General features: G+C 40.1%; 1 protein-coding gene across 2 annotated transcripts in view; it reads right to left on the reverse strand.

The window, feature by feature from the left end:
* The window catches only part of CADM2 (cell adhesion molecule 2), a 626,180-nt gene extending 618,688 nt beyond the window's left edge, over positions 1-7,492 (reverse strand). For both annotated transcript variants that reach the window (XM_085240870.1, XM_085240864.1), the window contains exon 1: positions 6,943-7,492. In XM_085240870.1, coding sequence (XP_085096996.1) covers positions 6,943-7,003 — 61 coding nt within the window. In that variant the 5' untranslated portion in view covers positions 7,004-7,492. The remainder of the gene's footprint in view (positions 1-6,942) is intronic.
* Between the last annotated feature and the right edge of the window lie 14,564 nt (positions 7,493-22,056).

Genomic DNA, 22,056 nt, shown 5'->3' on the forward strand with positions numbered 1-22,056 from the left:
TTTGCAACTAGCTGCTGTTCTGCATTTCTCTACATTCAAAAATGTAAAAAATTATTTCTGATGATGACCTGGAGTGAGACTAAGTCTTTTCTTACATACCAAACAAAATTTTACTTTTCATGTATAAAACATGCAATCCAAGGAGAATTCTTTGCTGTTCTTGAATTTATATTCATTAATGCATATCAATGAAGCACCAACTAGCTTGTCAAAATTTAAACTTCATATATAACAAGAATAATAACAGAGGAAAAAAAAAAAAACAACCTCTATATGCAATAAATATAAAATGGATTTGGCAGAGAAATGCATTTGGTATAGTCTTCCAATTAAAACAAGCTTTTAATATTAAATTCTGATTTGATTTTGTCAGTATCATCTCATTGTTTTTTGCTTGATAACTTATTGCAGAAAAATATTAAATACATACCACTTTTTGTATTGGAAAGCAATAAATTACTTCAGTAGCAAATTCAGTGATCTTAAACCCTACATAAGACTAAAAAATATTGCTTCTGCATTAACTAGTATGGCTTTTCCCCTTGTTTGGGACTAACCAGAACAGCTTTCCTCCCATACAGCATAGCGGGAATAAAAGCAGGTCAAGTTACACTGATAATCCAGCAGATGTAGGTCAGTTTGGGATAAATATCTGAGTAAACGGAAAATACCAAAATGCCTTCTACAACTGCTGCTGTGAAGTAGTTTTGTCTTATTCTCTTCAGAGCTGTCAGTCACAGTTGTGGAGTTTCCAGTGTTGAACTTTGAAAAGCCAGAGTTTGTAAGACTTAGACAGATGGATCAGTATAGCTGTGTTGGTCTATTCAGCTTCTGCCAGGAGAAGTGGAAATAATGCAGTGTCATATATATTGATGATATGCAGTAAGGCATAAATGTACTCCTATATCTGGCCATAAATCCTTTTTCCATGTAATAGCATATCCAGGTTACCTTAGTTAAGATTTGGCAATGAAATTACTATGACAATTAAAATCATCGCTCTATAAATATTGTGACATGAAAGAAATTTAAATACAATCAGTACATTTTCACCTCTAGCACAAGAAAAACAGTCTCTCTTGCATCATCCTTCCTACTCAAAGACAAGTAGTCAACAAATTGTTTACAGAAGGATGACAATAAAGGGAACATCAAAGCTAAGCAGACAACCACTATATGGCATATAATGATATGCATTGTTTCAGAAACAATCTAAACAAGCCTAACTCCATTCACATCACAAATAAAGAATAAGCTGGTGAGGAATTCATTAACATATACATTTATTTAAAGCTTTGTTCTCATAGATATTTATAGGTACACACACATATTCAAACCTTTTGCTCTGAAATTCAAATTGAGAAAGACAGACTATACGTACAAATTATTTTTCTAAAATTGAAGAGCAGCTGTTGATGGACACTTAATGTTCTTTAATAGCTATGTAAGAAGAATAGAGAATGCTAAAGTGAGTATTATGAAGTAGAAAAAAAGTTGAAGTAATTTATGAATTCATAGTAAAATAGAATTGTATTAACATTGATGTGTTGCTACTTAAAACTTGAAAGTTAAAAGCATTCACATTACCTGAGATCCATTTGATTAGACTGAAAAGCAGTATATACAATTCAACTCCTGTTTAAGAAGAAATGGTCCTTACTCAAAAATCTTCCATTTGTCAGACACTAAAAATATTCCCAAACAAAGCTTATGTAGAACCTAAGATCTCTGTTTTACATGTAATAGGATGGCAAAGGATGCAAGTATGATTTTATTTTACAAAGTTACAGATGTCAGAGAAAGGAGGACAGGTAGACATGGTTAAATGAACAGACAGGGAGTCTTCCGCTTCATCTACTATAAAAATAACTGCCTACACCCTCTGCTAAATATTTTTTACCTGTTTCAAATTCTCCATGTTAGAAAATCCTACACGCTAAATTTTTATTAGTAAAACAGAGCACTGGAAGACGTAATACACAACCTCCAGTGTTAGAATTCTGTTCTGTTATTAAAAAAAATGCTCTCTGCCTCTTTGTCTACCACCTTAAAATGCTGTGAGGACACTACTCAGTACGGCTGTATAAACTGTCCATTCTGAATTGATTGTGCATTAAAATAGGAGAAATTGTATGCATTTGGACCTTTTTATTTTGATTTATAAAAATGAAAGGAAAAAAATCCTGAAACAGTTTCAGAGAAAAAAAAAAAAAAAGCTTTAAGATCTCTCACAAAAACACCCACATACATTTTTCAAAAAACTATTTTCAAATTATTTTCAATGTTTTCATTATGTAAAAAAATAAGTTGTTAAAGGGCAGATTGCTGAGAAAAACCATCATTTTTACAAGCTATTCCTTGCCACTTTTTCTTTCTTCCTTTCAAACACACCTCAAGAATTCCTTAGAAAGAAGGGATATGCTCATTAAGCTCATACTTAATATTGACACAATCCCAGAGGAGACACATACTAAACTACTAAACTATGTCTAATAGTTTTACCATTCCACATTTGTTTTGGAACTTGTATTTTATAAAGCATGTCAGCAGCATCCTCTCTGGAGAGGACTCTCCATTCTTTTGAAAGTCTCTAATGGAATTAGCCTGTTGTCAGGTTTCTCTTCTGAAACAAAATGGAAGCATTTCTTCAATCTCTTTGAGAAGGAATTAAGAGCACCATTAGAGCACCTTCTCTTTCTACTTTATAAGTGTTAGTCTGAGAGGGAATCATTCTTGTAACAGTCAACTACATTCTGGTTACACTTATATTCGCTAGGCGACTACCTGATGTCCATCAGTGTTTACCATATAGACAGTGGTTATAGTTTCTTCACCAACATTCGTGATGCATATGTGGAAAAAAACTCAAAATCCAACTTTGACTTTCCATAGCAATATCGGAAGACTAATCATTTAGTGGAAAGATTAAATGCAACCACATTCAAGACTCATTTTGCAACATAAAGCTAAAATATAAAGAACTAAGGCTTCTATAAACTGTGGCTTAAAAACATTTACAGTACATAGTCATGGAATTAAAACTGACAAGTAAATTTAAAAGCAGAGGGACATTAATGTCTAACATTTTTTCTAATTAAAAAAAAAAGAACAATAAAATTGACATGAAAAAATGAATTTGTTACAAAGAAGTGTTTCTCCTTATCAGCATTTTTGTGGAACTACTGCTTACTGGTGAATAGGAACTTGATAAATAGTATGAGGAATCTATTCATGTGTTCATCGGGGAAGTTTCATGAGGTCATCAGTGGGAGCTTTGAGTGATTAGTTACTTGATGTTCTAAAACTGTTCAGCAAGGCTATACGATGACTAGTAATAAAACATATGAAGAAGAAGAAATAATTAATAAAATGAACTAATCTGGGAACTAGACAACTAATAAGTCTGCCAAGTTTTGTTTAGACTTGACCACAATCAAGTCAAGACTTACATTTTATGCTTCAACTTGTGAGTACGATTCTGTGATTCCAACTACAGATTGTACCAACCTCCTCCAAAGTCACTGTCTTCTATTCTCCAACTGTCATCTTCTTCACAGAATTTACTAACTACAGCACACTTTTCACTTGCTATTACCATATTAGCATTACAACATTAATTTGTCAACGCAACACCTTTGCTTACAAGATCAGGCATTACTGCCAAGATTTTGCTAACAGAAATCCTAGTGAAAATTCAAAACAGATACTAACTAAACAAGCTATAGAGTGATGTATTGCAGCCTTCAATCAGCTCATATGATCAGAGAAGTAGCCATTTGCATATTCACTTTTTTTTTCCTACTTGTAATGGATCTAGGCTTATAAGCAAAGCCTCATCCATGAGCAATTACGTCCTTACCGATTTCTTGCATCAGTGATCACAGTTTCAGACAAATTAAAGTGTCCCCACATTATTTTCATTAGTAAACAAGTTGCAAGTATTTAAAGTGCTTGAAGAAACCGTATTGGAAAGACTTGTCTGGTGATGGCTGAGAACTGAAAGTATATCATTTGTTACCACATATGACACTATCCAGCATCCTTCGAGAAGCAGAACACATGAAGGCATTAGATGCCATTTGCATTATCTCACAGCAGGGGGCTATAGCAGCTACAATTTCAGGATAATTTTAACATATATCTGTACACCAGGAATTCTACAAAACTATCTTTAATATCACAGTTGCTCATGCAGTAACTCTTTAAAATAAATAGCTTACTTTCCAGGTTGCATAAATTGTTTAAGATGATGTTATTCAAAATACATGTCGTCCTTCTACTGTTAAATTTTGTATATAGAAGGCTAACTTCATGAAATGGGGGAAAAAAAGCAAAACAAAAAATGCAAGTACAAGCTGCTAACATACATAACAGTTAAACCTCTTAGGACACAGTTTAGATATTTCAGAATCATTAACAGCACACGAGGTAAGGACAACAGCAGCTAGAGATCCTACTATTTTCACAGTAAACACTGGATAGGGCAAAGCAGACTAATATCATACCCGAACTCAGCTGACAAGCCACTTCTCAGCTCAACATGTTATTACTCCCCCTTCCACCTCACTACTCCCCTCTCACAGCAAGCAGTTGACACTGGGCTCTTTTACTTCTTGTTTGCCTCCGTTCTGAAGGGACTGCTTGCTGTTAATGCTATTCCATGCACAAGCTGAGAGGCATTATTCTATGTCCTCTTCCCTCAGCTGATGCTTCATCAACACTCGGGGCAGACTCCTTAAGCCAGGCTCTTAAGAGACAGAGCCAAAAAAAAGGCACACTTCCATACAGAACATGTTAGCTCAACTCTGTCACTTTGTCTTTAAACTAAATTAGTGAACTGAAGCTAACAGGAGCCATCCTCAGTCACAGTCCCGAAGCGTTCCGAATCCTCAGAACAACAATCTCATTCATGTACAGAGATGATGGAAAACCTGTGTATCCCACAGACCACAGTCAGAAACGGAGGAATCTAACAAATCCGCTGAGCCACTTCACAAGGCAGTCTGGGGAAGCACAGCAAGCCAGCAGGAAAAATTACTTTTAAATGCAGGTATAAAAATGCCAGCAAGAAATGTGTCCAGTACAGAAACCATGGCTGGCTATGCCAAAACAAATGGCACTGTTTATGAAGTAGCACTACAAGGTGGACCCAAAGAATTCGATATTCAGTGAGACATAGCAGCTATTCAGGGCAGATTTCCCTTAAAAATATTTGTGTGTTTTCTTCTCCTTCGAAGGAGGAAAGGATGGCAGAAATTATCTCCTCTCACTCCACTCGGAGGGTGAAGATTTCTTTAATTCCCGTTCTACTCAGTGCCCTGTAAAACGGCACCCAAAAAGTGCTCTGCTCAAATGTGGTATAGGGACTGCTCGAGTACTCCCGAGGGTAGTTTTAATCTGGAGCTGAAAAAAATACTTGTGTGACAAACTGAGAAGGAGCAGGCATTTCGTACAAGGCAGAGAGCAAGCCAAGCAGCACGTGAGGCACGGCTTGCCCCTGTCTGCAAGGACGGGCCCAGTCTGGCGATTTCCAGAGGGCCAAATCTGCATTGTATCCTTTTTCTTGGAACGTTTTATTACCTGATGTGGTTCACAGAGTAGCATTCCGCCTGGCACGCGCCCTAACCTGCCGTCAAAGGCGGCACTGTTTTAATCACTGGTTCACTCTTAAGAATGCGATGCGCCGAAGGCGGCTGACTGCATCTTCACAGAGATCAAACCCTCCTCCTTCAACGGCAGCCCCGGTTCTATTGGTGACACGAAGCCCCCTCCCCGGCGGGGCCGTGAATCGACAATTCACGGGGAGATGCGAGAGGCAGAGAGCAGAGAGTCCAGATGCAGCCCCGGCACATGCCCCAATAAATCAACCGGTACAGCACAGGCACGGCGGCTCCGTGTGCGGTGACGCACGCCAGCGAGGCGCACCGAAGCCCTGCCCCGTGAAGCCGCGCTGACAGCCGCCCGGCGCGCTGCCCCGTCCCCTCCTAGCTCCCGCACTGCCAACTTCCCCGTGAGGCGACGCTGCCTCCCGGTCCGCTGCGGGCGTCGCGCTCCTCAACCCTCCGGAGCCCGCCCGACACATGATGCAGCCGAGGGAAACGTAAAATTTATTGAACTTGACACGGCGCGGCGTGACGGAGACGAGGGGAGAGAAAATCCCCGCAAGGTCACTTCGCTCCCCCGCTCCCCCCCCGGAACCCCCCGCGGGGAGGCAGGTCGCCCTCGTCCCCCTCCCGCCCGCCAGTCTCCTCGCGGCGGCTCGCTGACCCCGCGCACACCCGCCAGAGGCCGCCGGGCTGCGGCGCCGCGGCCGCTGCCACCTCCTCCGACCCCCGCTCTCCCGACCGCTACCGCCCCCCGCCCGCGCGCCTCCCCGCCCCACGGGGTGGGGGGAGAGAAGGCTGCCCGCCTTCCCCCGCAGCCGGGAAGCGGCTGTACTCGGCGGGTCCCCCCTCCGCCGCGGTTGTTCCGTGTCACTTAGAAGGAGGGTATTCACTAAGAGGAGCGGCGCGGGGGGGGAAGAGGAGGGACGCGGAATATACCGAGTCGGGGAACTCGCCATTGGCGGCGGGGCGTCGGGGAGATGCTGCCTCACTTCGGCAGCGCCTCACGTATGGGCTCCATACGTCCACCTCGACGCGCGGCGCGGCGCCCCTTCCCCCGCGCCAGCAGTGCCCGCGGCCCGCACCTCCCCAGGATGCCGCCCGCCGCCGCCGCCGCTCTCGCACTTCAGGGGCACGCGGGGAGCGGGGCCGAAGCGGCGGGGCGGGAAGGGTTAATAGCGGGGCTGGAGAGAGCGGCGGAGGCCGGGGGACGAGCGTCGGGGCGGGGGGACGCGAGGGGAGCGGGGGTCAGGAGCGGGGCGGGTGGGCAGCGGGGCCGCGGCGATGCCTTCTCCCCCCCCCGCCCGGGTCCCTCCCGCGGAGGAGGGGGAGACGGTACCTTGTATGAGGATCCCGCAGAGGCTGTAGAAGCGCAGGAGCGCGCCGGGCTTCAGCCGCATGCTGGGGGCTCCCCTCGGGCTGGGTGGGCGCCAGGCACGCAGATCCGCAGCCTCCCGCCGCTCCGCTCTCCGGGCGCTTCCTTCCCCCCGCAGGAGCCGCCGCCGCCTCCGCCGCAGTGTCTCCCTCGCTGTATCCAGTGGGGTGAGGAGGAGGAGGAGAAGGAGGAGGAGGAGGAGGACCAGGGTCGCGGGGGTGGATTGGGGAGGGAGGAGGGGGGGGGGAGCGGCGCTCTCCGCCGCTACCGAGCAGGTTCCCCCCGCGGAGCGGTGCCGGCTGCCCCCGGTGGCTCCACTCGCCCCCGGCGCCTCCTCTCGCCCCCGGCGCAGCGCCTGCCCTCCGCTCCGCTCGTCTGTCCCGTCCCGTGTCGTCCCACTGCTGGCGGGTGCTGCGGCAAGGCTGCTTCGCTCCTAGCCGTTTCCCGGCTCGAGACACAAGGGCAATCTCCGCTTGCGAGGCTCCCCTGGCCTCGCCCCGCCCCCGCCTCTAGCCCCGCCCCTTTTCGGAGGGAGACCACGCCCCCTCGCGCCACACCCCGGCCCACTCTGAGCCTCGGGCCCGCCTCCGCTACCGCCTTGGCCGCGCCCCTGCCTGCACGGCACGCCCCTCGGCCTGCGGACCGCCCCCTCAGGTGGGCACGTGAGTGGCAGCGGCGGCCCTCCAATAAGAAGTCGACCGCTTCGCCCGGACCGCCAATGAGGCGATGCCAGGGAAAGCGCGAGACACCGGGTTACAAAACAAACGAGCGCTTCTCGGAGGCTCCAGCCGCGAGTCGGGCGCCAGCACCTCCCTCCCTGCCCGGCTGAGTGGCGGACGGCTCAGACCAACCGCGGACAGCCCCGGCTCCGCGGCGGCTCTCCAGCCAATGGGCGGCTCGCGGCGGGAAGGCGGGGTCGGGCGGCGGGGCGCTGTCCAGACCTGGTCCTGAAGCGGCGGCTCGCGGCGCACACGGCACCGCCTCGGGGCCGGGCGGGCCAGGCTGCGGCGCCTTCGGAGCGGGGAGGCGGCCGTGCTGCCGCGCCGTGGGAAGAAGCGGGACCCGGAGCCCGACGAGGCTGGATGGCAGTGCGAGCCGGGCTGCGGGGCCGGGGAAGCAGCGTTCCGCCGGCTGTCCGGGCGGTGGGTAGCTTCCGCGGGGCCGAGAGGCGGTGCGGTGGTCTCATTTCCATACCCGGTGCTATGCGCGCCCCTCTCCGACCCAGGCCGGGACTGGAGAGCTCTTCTTGTCGCTGGCGGGGAAAAACGTAGCAGCACCCGCAATTCACTGCCAGAGCTATGCTCCGTGAAGGGACTCAGCCATGCTGCTTGCTCTCCCTCCCGAGAAGGCACAGGGCACCTTCTCTTCCCTCTGCATTTCCACCTGTCTCCTGGCAAGCAGCAGAAGAAAGACTGGCCGAGTCCCATGTACCTCCAGAACTAAGTATGAGCCTCTGTAAAGAGAGTGTGTCTGTGTACCATCCACGCAGTAGTAGTAAGACCTCTTACAAGGCACACGGACAACAGAAATAAGAATCTTTCTGGACTCTCATCCGTGTTCCTCCAACTCTGACTGGCTTGGAGAAAAGTGTATATTTGAAGGCTTTCTTTGGAAGCATTTTCAGCATTCAGTCAGGAGTCCAAAACTGCTCACAGTCTGAAAGATGAGATACTGAATGTAGGAAACCCAAGATGGCAGGCTGCTTCTTCGTATTCATTTAGTTAGCATTTAGCACTGTATCATTCACCAATGATGCCAAAACCACTAATGAAATCAGAATACTTTATTGTATTGAAGTTGCTGGACTTGTCTGAGAATGTCTGTTCAGGGAATTGCATTTCCTCTTCTCAGAGAAAGCAGGATTCCCCTGCACCTAAATGCTTGCAGTGATCAAGTGTTTCTCTACTTCTGCTTCTATCTTTTTTTCTATTGGAATTTGCTCAACAATCATAATGCTGTATGTTTTGCAGTGTACCTTTCAGCCTTCATTTCCCATTCTTTGTCACCAAAGAGCCCTACTGAGATAAACAAGTGATGAAATATTCTTAAATACCTAGGGATTGGAAGCTCTTTAAAAACTCAGTTCTCCGAAGGGTGCATGGGCTCATGTCATTAAGGAAGTGCTAACAGTAGACAAATTTACCCTGCAGAGCTTGCTTTAGCCTGGGATCTGGGCATTTAAATATTCTGTAGTGATATCTTCCACTTGGTTGTTCATCAAGTAATGATTACACCTTGCTACAATTGAGACTGCATCAGGATTTACATTGAGGTCCACCTTCTCCAAAAGATGTCCAAGCACACTACATTATCAAGCTAAAAATCTACATTCTGAAGACAGAATTACTATAGTTGATGTCATTTTGTCTGAAATCCACATCACATCCATCTCTGTGCTCTTAGTATGTTACTTGAACACTGTCAAAGATGTTGCACTGAAATATTCCCTAGGCAGGAACATTTGCAGAGAAGTATTTGCAGTAACCATCTCTGGGGATAATTAGGTACTTGTTTTCTTGTTTTACTTGCTGTTTTGTTACTACTGAAAAGGAAAGAAAAAAAAAGGAAAGGAAAGGAAAGGAAAGGAAAGGAAAGGAAAGGAAAGGAAAGGAAAGGAAAGGAAAGGAAAGGAAAGGAAAGGAAAGGAAAGGAAAGGAAAGGAAAGGAAAGGAAAGGAAAGGAAAGGAAAGGAAAGGAAAGGAAAGGAAAGGAAAGGAAAGGAAAGGAAAGGAAAGGAAAGGAAAGGAAAGGAGAAGGAAAAGAAAAGAAAAGAAAAGAAAAGAAAAGAAAAGAAAAGAAAAGAAAAGAAAAGAATAAAGAGATGCATTAGGCGAAGTTTGCAGTTTTATCACTGTTATGATTCAGTGCATGTAAAGTAATGAGTGGGCAATGATGCTCAAAATATTTTAGATGTCATGCAAACAGCGACAACCTGTTTTTAAAGCTGCATTAAAAGTTTTGATAAAGGCTCAAAATTTGTATATTGTTTTTCAGGAGAAAAGTAAAAATAATTGACAAAATAAGTAATTTAAATCCTTCACTAAAGCAGGATTGTAACACAATCAGAAATGCCTTTGCATTAGTTATTATAATTGACATCTCTGTACTTTTGAAAACATATTTGATTGCAGTCTTGTTCCAGAAAGCAATACAGGAAAGATACAAGTGTCTTCCAAGTTGGAGATTAGAAACTAAGAAAAGTGGCTCCCCGGCAGATGCTGGGATTAAACACCTGTCTGTACATCACAAGGATTCCAGGTCTTTGCCCCATTAGCACATCTGGAAAAGGTGGTCTATGTGTTTAGAAACATCAGCTGACATTTTCCTCCCAAAACCCAGTAACACTGACAGAAGCATGCCCAAAAATGCTGATTTCCACCTTTCTCTTCTGAATTGGTTCTAAAATGAGCTAGCAACAAGAAGGTGTCATTACTCCTCTACATTATGCAGCATAAATTTTTATTAGAAAAGCAAACCCAGGGTTCAAGCACCATCAATAAACCACTGCAGTGAAGAAGAGTGAAAAGTCTTTATACTGTGTAAGTGAGTTTTCTGTCTATTTTCCTGAAAGAAAAGAATTCCAACAAGAATGCCATGGTTTATTTGATCAACTGTATATCTGAAGCATTTATTTATTAAAATTGTTTGAACTGCCAGATGAGATGTCATCTTTTTCTTTGTGTATGTAGCATCATATCTTATGACATTCACTGGCAGCTCCTATACAAACCTAACACCTACCGGACAGAACCTTGTAATTGGTCTGTGAAGCTAAAGCTTATGCGTGAAATGGCTGGAGGCTTCATTACTTCCAGACCAAAAGGGCAACAGGGACTATTAAGGAAGTACACTGCAAAACAGAGTAAAAAAATAATACTTTAAAATAACAACAGGAGGTCAGCACTGAAACTAGTTGCACAAGGTAAACATTTTATAAGAGCCAGAAAAAAAAATCTGCTTTATCTTGATATCCACCAAGGTGGTGCATACAAATGCTTCCAATACCAAGCAAAATAATTCAATCTCCAAGCAAGTTTCAGAAAGAGTCAGCAATCCTTCTCGCTGAATTGCTAAATAGCAAATTGTCCATCTTCCTCCACACTTTCAACATAGATTTTATGTTCTTGTACCCAAATATTTGTATTCATTCAAAAGCTACTAGACAAACATTTCCTAAAGCAGATCTGTCAGCATTCTAACTTGCTTCCCGTCAATAATGTCATATTCTTCCCTTTTTAGATGGAATATTTTTCACAGGTGTTGGTGAACAGTTAATGAAACTGTAAAGAGCCCCGTAGACAGGTCAGTTCACTAACTGCTTCATACTTTGGTCCACTGTATGCTCTCTTATGCTTGAACACTTTTCTCACCTGATCCACAAGACTTCCAGCTCCTCTCTAAAAAGCTACCCTCCACCTCATCTAGAAGGAGCCATCTGTGTTGTAGTGGATCAGTCTGCCTCTAGAGTTTGCCTTGAAAGAAGCAAATTCCGAAGGGATAACCAGGATTTTAATTATGTCAATCCTCGATTGCATCACTTGGTCTTCAGATTACAGAGAGGAAACAATAGCCAAGAAAGGCCTTCATATGACAAAATCTTGTGGTTCTGTTGAATTCATTACAGAGTGGAAGATGGAGGGAAGATTTAAAGGGAGAGAGATTCCTATTGTTACAAGCTGTGAAACATTCCTATAGAAATACTTGTTCTGTATTATCTTCTACTGTATATTTTTAAGTAAATTTCGAATGCTCTGGAGGGTAGTGAAGCAGTAGTCAAAATAGGATTTTGGTATGATACTAAAACTAAAAAGGCCTACAGTATTGTATGGAAGAGACAAGCTAGCTGTTTCATAAGACAGAGACATATACTGTCCTGACTCACAGTACTGCTAAACACTCACAATCACACTTAAAATTGTAATTTGGACTGTATTTATATGGCTCAGTATAAAAATGCTGTGCTAGAAACACCGTGCAGCTGCAATCTAGCATCTGGTTGGATAACAGCCATTTCTTGCAGTGGCAAGTTCTCTATTCTTGTATTTGCCCCCTCCTACCTGAAAGTGGCAGAATGGTCCTTCTCCAAAAGGCAACATGTGTACTCATTCAAAGAACACTTCCCTGCCCAGTGCACCATTATGAATTTACGTGGAAATCAGAGAATTTTGACTGAAGTCCGTGTATTCATGGCTTATATCACCCTTGTAACCTATTTCAGCAGCTGAAAAAGAATAATTGGGGTTTTGTTTGTTTTGGGTAAGAAATTTTGTATCGTGAAAAGGAGTTGCTGTTGTTTTAAATGATGTGAATTTGGTTGAAGCCAATCCCTAAAAAAAATAAAAATTGGATAACATTTACTTACCAGATGCCAGTGATCTGTATTGGTTTGAACAAATACTGTAACTACTAATTTAGTTAAATCTGTCCAACTGTGAAAATATATTGGCGTGAATAAAAATATATAGACGTGAATCGCATTGCATTTTCTGTTTGAAAAAATTTGGCTTCAGTAAAGAGCAATTGAAGTTTGAAAATATGCTCCTGAGAAGAAATGTGTTCATTTCCATAAAACATATTGGTGTGTAAATATACAGTATGTATGAGTTCCAGAGCAATATTACAAATTCAGTGAAATTTTGTTCTGTTAGCTAGTAAGATGAACCAAGTAAAAGTATACTGTATGCTGTAATTACTCCATATAAAATATGTGTGGGATGAAGTCACATTTATAAAGCAATTATAAATGTGAGATATTTCACTGGTTTTTGGAGGAGAAAAAAATCGATAAAACAACACTGTCAGTGTAATGCCAACACACAGTGATCCAAGGTCAGTGTAAACTGGTATCGTTCATACTGAAAAATACTTAATGCACACCTTTAGTTGGTAAAATAATTGCAGAAAAGAAGCAGAGAGTAGAAGCGAAATATCTTACTCATAGATTGACCTCTTGCTCATATAATTTGAGAAATGAAAATACAGAAAAAAATGATTCTGGTAACATGGTTCTCCATGCATTCTAGTTAACTCCTCCTCCTAAGTGTTTGATAATTAGCAAAAATTTGTGCTTGGTTGTGTCTTCTGACCTTGAGCTCCAGAACAACTAATCTAAGAAATTTTAAAGTTATGTACCACAAGCCACGAAATTATACACCTATGTAACATGAATGCCTCTTATACTTTTAATTATCTATGGTTTAAATATATATAACGCACACAACATCTCTACGTTAGTTTGCTATAAAAGTATATTTCTGCACGAAATTAACTACAGACTGTTTTAGATCTACTTCAGCAAATATTTAGGATACCTCCTAGCTAGCAACTTTAAATATATATTTCCGTTGAATTATTGTTATTTCTAATGAGTTGTAATTCATACTTGCTTTGTATTTTATTACTTATGCAGACATCATGTAAAGTGTCGGAAGCAAACTCTCTTGTACCCAGCTAAGGTGGCACAAAAATCCAAAAACAGAAATAAGAAGACAGGTGTTCATTCTGTAGAACGTCAGAATGTCATTCTGACGCTGTAGAATGTCAGTTATTTTACTTCCTTAAGAGGAATTTTGATTACTGACAGAAGCAGTTTTACAATTGTTCTGTTTATTTAAGAAACTCTAAACATTAAAACTCAACATTTGGTTTTGCAGGCTAAGTTTTTTCCTGTCAAGGAGTCTTTAGCTGAATATGTTTTCGAATAGGAGTCAAAATATCTTAGCTGATCCAGAGTAAGATTCAAAGAATTGAATGATGACGTTGGATTGCCCCTACTAAAGACTCTTTTGAAATTTGTTCTAGCATAACTGTGCTCTAACAAACAGGTTTTATGTGTTGATAGGGCCTTTCTGTCAAGAATATTCCTTTTGTTGTCTCTGTGAAAATCTTCCCAAGTCATAATACTCATGACTCTTAAAAGATTACAGCCTTTACAATTTCTAAACATTCTGTCTTCACTGAACATGCTTCTAAAGAATGAGTTGATCTGTCAGTGAGATACAGCAATGCAGTCAGATGGGATTACTAGTGCTCTTTCTAGCAATGAAAATAAGATTGCAATTTCATTCAAATGTAATAATGTTATATGCTATGGACACTATGATTAGAAGCAGAAAGAGTGCATCCTGTCTTCTTAGCTTGTGTCTAACACTGTAGGGTAGCTCTGGTCTCATGATTGCCCATACTGAAGGCTTGCTTTATTGTTTTATGCATAGCAAGCTTCTTTTCTGCAATAGATTGGGGAGTATGAGAAATTTTGCACTCCAAGTTTTCCCTTGACATTCAGCTAGATTGCTGAGGACTTTAATGGTTCTGGTAACAGCTTAATGGTTCTGATAAGCCTCACTTTAGGTCTCCAACAACACCCATTACCTCCAAAACTTCTATTTAAGCTTAGTCAAGAGACTTCATTTTCTACATGAGCTGTGCTGCAAAAATGCAGGTTTCCAGCTCAACCATGTTTCTGCCTTCAGAATTCTTCAATCCAGACTTCATCTCATTGACTGACTTCCTGGCTAGATCTTAGACTTTTCTTATATTCATGGAGCAGTACCTCAGAAAATGCTGCTAACCCATACCTGAAGATTAATTGTACAGCATCATCTCTGACCTGCTGTATTGCTGTGATATTGTCTTACAATGTAGGCTTATAGTTGGGCCTTGCCATCTTCTCCGGATTTATTCTGCCTGCATTGCCTATTTACTTGTAAGACTGTACTGTGGTTGAAGAGGCCCTCCTAATGAGTGTGGGATCACTGTGTTCTTGGTTCACCTGTTCTCAGTGAGCAGCCATGCTCTTGTTACTCTTTGACAAAAGCCTGAAAGAATACTGTACCCCAAAAGTAGGAAATATGTCCTTCATTTCAGAGAATTGAAATTTACTTTACATTTTGCATTGACTTTCCACCTATTGACACCAGGCAGAATCAAAATGATGTCACCTGGTCCAAAATAAATGGAGGAAAAAAAAATAAGGAAGAATAGAAAAAAATCTGTTCAGACAAGTGCTTTGAGGTAACCACTGATATATATATATAAATAAGTTGGAATATCAAAATAAAAATGGGCCTAGATGTTGAACAGATGAAAAAGGCTTTGGAAACAATGGACCTCAAACCTAGAAGAAGATAAAGAGACAGAAAGGAAAAGCAAAACAAGGAAATCTGTTTTGGGGACCACAGGAGGGAAGGACCCTGTGATTATCCAGGTAAGAAGTCTGGTGCTAGCAGAATGTGAAATAAGAGCCATGACATAAATCTGAAGGCAGGATAGAGCTCCAGAGAGGAACTGAGAGTGGTTGAGCAGAAAAAATAAACCAAAGAGCCAGAAATGGGAGAAATCAAGACAAAATTAGAAAATAAGTAGAAAGGAAAACTTTGCAATGATGAAGAACCAGGAAAGAAGGACTAGCAATTAAAAAAAAAAAAAAAAAAAAAAAAAAGGCAGTAAGAATAAAAGACAAAACAGGGAAAAGAAAGAACTTCAGTAAGATGTTTGAGACGATATGAGATGAGAAGCTAGAGGAATGGAATGGGGAACAACAAAAATAACTATTAGTTAAAGAGAAACAGGATAAGAAGAGTAAAAACCTTTCAAGAGTAAAAAAAAACTTTTAAGACAAAAAGAAGAAATGCCTGTACACTTATTGCTTTACACAATATGAAAAAAAATGCAGATGCATTTTGAGAGTGAGTCAGTGCACCTCACTCTCAAAATGCATCTGCTTTTGGCAAACATCTAAGATTCGTGATAGCAAAGTCACTTTTTTCTCTAGTAAATAGGAACTTAAAATACTACTCATTAATCTGTGAGCTCACATGTAATGCTATTATGTGGATTTAAAGACTAAGCCTTCTGATGATCTATATGGGTATCAATGTGATAACATACCTTTTCCCTTATTTACCTCTTAAATTTTAAGAAAAGATATTCATGCATTGTTTATGAGGATCCTAAAGTGGTGAAATGTTCACGATTAAATAAATGACTTTGGTTTATACAACCTTAATGCAGCTTTCTATTTTTCTGTAGGGAATTCTGGGATTACTCTTCCTTCTGTACTCTTCTGCTCACCCCCCACCCTTGACACAGAGTTCTGTTCTCACTCAGCCAAAGGAATTGCTGCAGTAGTGATTCAAGGTTTTAGGGAGAAGGAAAACATCAATAGATAGAATCTGAAATTAATTAGCTGGGGAAAAAAAAAAAAAAAAGGAAAATGTGTAATTAATATGAAGATGACTGAAAAAAAAAAAAAAGAGAGAGAGAAAAAGGCAGTTTGGGAAGAAAAGAATGATTCCTTTAAGAATTGGATTATGTGTCTTTAAGCCCCAATGCTCCTCTGTGATGTTAAGTAAGTCGCTTAAGCCAAACATTTTTGGAGAGGTAGTAAATTGATATTAATGCTCATTTTCTCAGATTCCAACTTGGTACTTAGGAGTCATATCTATAGAAATGTGAAGTACTGCAAGCATCCTAGTGCCAGTGTGAACTGGACTATGAATACACAGAGCAATGTAATGAAAATTGGCCACTTGGAATTAGTACTTACCTTTGACATTAATCTTAATTAAATACTTCATTACAAAGTATCTGAAGAAGGAGGAGAAATTAAGGTTGCATAGGCAATTCTGAATTCTGGCATTTCTTATGTCTTTGATTTTTTCAGTTTCAGTGAAAATTTCAGGATTTTTTTTTTTTTCCATAATGAATGTGAATCTCTTTTCCTAAGCCAACAAATCAAACGCATACATACATTATGATCACTAAAGATAAACAGTGACATACACTGTTTTGTTGCTTTTCTTTTACATAAGAATTCAGTGAAGTATTTCATTATATCACTTGCTTTTGTGAAATGGGACAGAAACTGACAAGTCAGACAATTCAGACAGTTCACTGCTTCATAGAAAATAGAATTAAGAAGAAAAAATGAGTATGTTGAAGATCTGTGTTATTAGTTTTGCCATAGCAAAGTTATACTGCGTGAGATTCAGTGAGTTAGCAAGTGTGGTAAGATACAAAAGTTATGAAGGAAAATGTTTTTTATAGAGGAGTAATAGAAACTATAAACAGATTTTTTAAGTGCTTGTACTTGTTAAAGCAAATCTAAATTATCTGATGATCTCAAAAGTGGCTTGTGGCAACTGCGTTTGGCTGCAATTAGTATTTTAAATGTTAGCTGATAGTGCTAACAGCATTTAAGATAGTGATATAAAAAGCAAGATGTTTGATTTTTGTGGATCTACGTTATTTTCCTGTATTTTCTCTTAGTATCAGGACTACATTGTAGACTACTCTCAGTAAATTTTTAAGTGTTAGAGGATAAGAGAGAAATGAGTGAGAGTGAAAATCAACACCTGCTACAGTTTATGCAAATAGTATTAAATAACAGGTAGTAATTTTAAAAACTATTTTTCCATTTTGCAGTTGTCCAGAATGTTTAACTTACAACAGAGAATTTTCATTCTCTTCTTGCTGAATTAATTGGATTGTGCTATGTCTCATTTTTTAATATCAGAATAATTTTTAGTACCATACTATGGAAAATAAATAAATATAGCTATATTATGCTCGCCCTTATTTTTTTTTTTCTTGTTAATGTACAAATACTGAAATTAACAATATCTGAACAGTAGGCTTTCCACAGGAGGAGGGTTTCTTGCCTACAGCAGAAGCCAGTTTGATTTGTTTCTGTATTTATAGCTTTTGCATTTTACAGAGGGTAATACAGGTTAATTAAACAATTATAGTATTTCATTTTAAAAGTATATAATGCCTAGTTATTATATAAAAGGTAAGTTGAAAAGAAAAAAAAAAAAAAAGAAAAATTTGTTATGTTCAGTTCATGCATTCTGTTTGTGTACCTGCTACCTGAGGAATATGGAAGGTAATAATCATATTTTACACAGAGAAATGTTTCAGATATCAAAACTAATTATCATTATAACATTCACAAATACAAACTGCCTATATTTCTCAAAACTATGTTTATTCCTGATTTATTTATTTTAAGTATTTAATGAAAACTAAGCCTATGAAATAGGCTTTCTTTGTCCTTCATAACTCTTATAGATATGACCTTTCCAAAAGTGATGGGGAATTGTAAATGGGCCACATAAGTTTACTAAACAATTCAATATAATCAAAGATGAGATTTGTTCCTTTTGTGCCTCCTATATACAAATATGCTCAGAGGTTATTAACAGTGTGTGTGCATAAGGCAGTTTGAAGCTTGCAGTAGTTAGACTATGTGATGTTCCTGTGTTATCATCTATATCAAAAACTGTGTAACTATGTCTGGTGCAGTTGAGTCTATGCCAGCATTACTGGAGAGATATTATAGCTTTTTCAAAGAATCATAGAATTGCAAGGGTTGGAAGGGACTTCTAGAAATCATCAACTCCCCTGCCAAAGCAGGCTCACCACAGTAGGCTATACTGGTAGGCATCCAGGCAGGTCTTGAATGTCTCCAGAGAAGGAGAATCCACAACGTCCCTTGTTCCAGTGCTTTGTCATCCTCACTGTGAAGAAGTTCTTATACATAGCATATTGGAGTGGAACTTCCTTTCCTCCAGTTTATGGCCTTTTCCCCTTTTCCTGTCCCCACAGACCACTGAAAAGAGGTTGGCCATGTCTCTTTGTTTCCGAAAGTCCCAAATATTGTTCTTAGATAATTGGTTTGAATCCCTACACCTCGAAGAAGATTTCTAATGTGATCTTCTTTTAAGAATGAGCCTAATCTGATGGTGTTGCAAACTGCAGGCATACATTTTCAGGAGGCTTTACCAGTGGAAATTATTGGCACAAGCAGAAAATGTTGAGGGATTTCTTTACTGAAAATTCTCATGCAGCTAGTTTGAATAACAAATTAATTGTGCAGTTGACGATCTCCAAACATTCCATGCTGTTCCATGTATGACAGTTACAGTACTTGGCAGTGTGAAGATATTCTTTCTCCCATACCCAATAAGGATAAGTGTAGCCGTTGTTTTTACTATCCTTTACAGCAGGGTGCTGTATATCCACATAATATAATACAGTAAGGGATCAAGACCTAAATCTCAGTTGTTTCAACATGATCTCAAAGTTATTGTGAGTGAAAGCACTAAAGCAGGCATGCCCAGCCTGCATCCCATAGGCCACATGTGTCCCGCGCCCTTGCTACTCCTTCTACTATTAATCCCATCTTGGCTGAAATTAGGCCACAGGAGGGCACAGTGCAATGCTAACTCAAGTTCTGGCAGAGAAGTTTATGGATTTTGATACATTGGCTAAACACAGTCTCATAAACAATGAAAAATATGCAGCCGTGCTTTCTGTTCTGATAAGGGAATTTTAGGACAGGTCTCCAGACTGCAAAAAGAATCATCAATTATTTGGTTTGTTTGAGATGTCATTTTTAGTCAACATAAATACATTACTTGTGAATTTTCAAATGGAGTGAAGAGAATTGCAGTCAAAAATTGGATCACGCCTCTTTACCAGACTTTTATAAGTCCTCTCTTATTAGAAAGATATATCCTTGGCTTCACAATCACACCTTATTCATGGCATTGCTTTTTGTCAGTATGTACATTTGTGAACAATTATTTTCAAGGATGAAGTATGGGAGGAGTAAAATTTCATCAAAAATCTCTAACAACTTGAGAACTCACTAAGAATTGCAGCCGCTGCCATCGAACCAGAATGACACATTAGTTCCACAAAAACAAGGTCATGTATCCTACTAATTTTATGTTTTGTTGCTCTTTTTTATGTTCTAATAAAAAGCATTAAAATTAAAATAAGTTTTGTTACTTATATACATTAATGATAAATGTATATTACATATCTCATGAGGACTGCTCTGAAACTAATGCCTCATATTTTATTATGTTGGCCCACACCATCAGAAGAGGATATTGGTGGTATGACAGTAGAGCTTGAACCTTCCCAGAAATACTTCATTGCATACTGTTGCCATGTAACAGATGGCAGTGGAGGGGCAGTCTGACAAAATGCGTCTGAAATGCAAGTGTATATGGAGCAAAGCTGTGTCATTGAACTCCTCCTTGCAGAAAAAAAATGACACCAAGTGACATTCAGCAGTGCTTGCTGAACATTTAAAGAGACCAAGCAGTGCATGTGACCACAGTGAGGTAGCAGGTGGTAACTTTTAGCACTGGTGACGGTGAAAGTAACTCACTTCCACTGGTGCAGATTGTTACGAGAGCAGCATATAGGTTTTTGTTCATCACTGGTGATAGTGCATAGCTAATGGTGGTGACTGTGTTGAAAAAGAGTGGTTTGTGACTGAGAATTTGTTCTATTAAGTAGTGTTATTGTGCACTTTTTCTATTTTCAAAGGAAACAATTAGGATATATTACTTTGTAGATGCAATCCTAGACAATTTCTCTTCACTCAGGATGGTCCAGACAAGCCAAAAGATTTGGCTTGCATGCCCCAGAACAATCTGGAACAACAGATAAGAAATAAATTAGCCCGTAGCTGCTAAATCAAGTTTTCTTTCCAACCTGAAGCATGTTCATGATCTTTCTGGCCCTAACTGCAGTATTTTTGCCCAAGTCTTACTTTTGGTATCAAGCTATTTAAAGAAATTTGGAGGAAGTTTGAAGGTTATTACATACAGCAGTTTTAAATTGTTAAATAGTACGCTGTTAATTCATTTATTACGCTAAGAACAGTACCAAAATTAGAAAGGCAAAGGAGTTTTCAGGATTTCAAACTTGACCTTTCAAGAGCTCTCCAGAATGTTTTGGCATTGTTTTGACCTGGTTTTACCCAGGCATTTTATATAAACATTTTCTATGTGTGGTTTTGCAGTTTGTACTAGTTCTAAGAAATTACTTTAACCTCTCTAACCTGTGGCTTTTGAAATCCATCACTCATTTGGAGGCCAATTAGATGCAAATATGTGAGATCCTCATTTTGACAGTATGTTGATATTGTCCCAACTCTACACATTGCCAGTATATTTATCTGAAATTTATTTATAAACTAACGCATAAATTCAGCTCAGTGAAAATTCTGCTTACTAGCATCAGTCATTTGCTGTTGGCTATAGTCCTAAGTAAGGCTGAAGACTTAAAAATTTTGTGTCATATAATACAGAAATCAAGTATCTGTGTCAATGTGTTTTGTTTGTTGTTATAGACTATATAGATTATGATTTCCAAATAAAATCATGAAAATAGCTATTTCTCACTCTACTTTTTCATCTTGTACTGTGTGCATAATCTCATGGCTATACAGATCAGTGATATTGTATATTGGATTTGGAGAAGTGTCTTCAGTGCTTATGGGCACCACAGTAATGATACTATTTTTAAGCTAATTCTTTCCCTGATTACACTCCCTGAGGTCCTTACTAACCTATACTAGTTTAAGAACAATGACAAAATGAAAAATTAAAAAAGTCATTCACAGGTTGCTTGAAAACCAAATGCATTGATAACTATTCTTTTAAAAGTTCTTTGTCATACATGAGTAAGATAAACCTTCTACAATATTTGTAGCAACAGAAAATAAAAATGACCCTCAAAACATCATTATGATTATTTTTCAGCTTCTTAGTCCTTCTAATATTTGATTACCAAACCAATGGCATTAAGTATATATTCATACTTTTTGGAGAAAATGAGGAAGAAGTTTTCACGTTCCTGTTTACGAAGACATGTCATTGAAAGTGCTTATATATGGTATATATATATGGGAAATGAAGCTAAATTGATGAACAAATACACTATAAATATTGAGAAGGTGCAGGATGATTTTTGAGTGTCACAACATATTAAGGTTGCAAATCTACATGGATTTGCACTGTAAAAGAACATTTTCATAGAAAGATGCCAGGCTGTATTTTAACAAGACATAAGGTAACAGGTTATATAAACTTACCCACATTCATGAGTTTAGGAGCCTTTCTGCCAAAACCATTCATATCATTCTTAAATGGTGCTAAAAAAACATGCAGATGCCTAGCTACTCTTCTAAATTCTGAATATATGGAAACTTTAGGTTATGCTTATGCTGACATTTAGTTTTTGATAATGTGTGCTAACAGTTGGTCTCCAGATCAT

The sequence above is a fragment of the Meleagris gallopavo genome, chromosome 1 (assembly GCF_905368555.1).
Source record: "Meleagris gallopavo chromosome 1, MGAL_WU_HG_1.1, whole genome shotgun sequence".
NCBI lineage: Eukaryota > Metazoa > Chordata > Aves > Galliformes > Phasianidae > Meleagris > Meleagris gallopavo.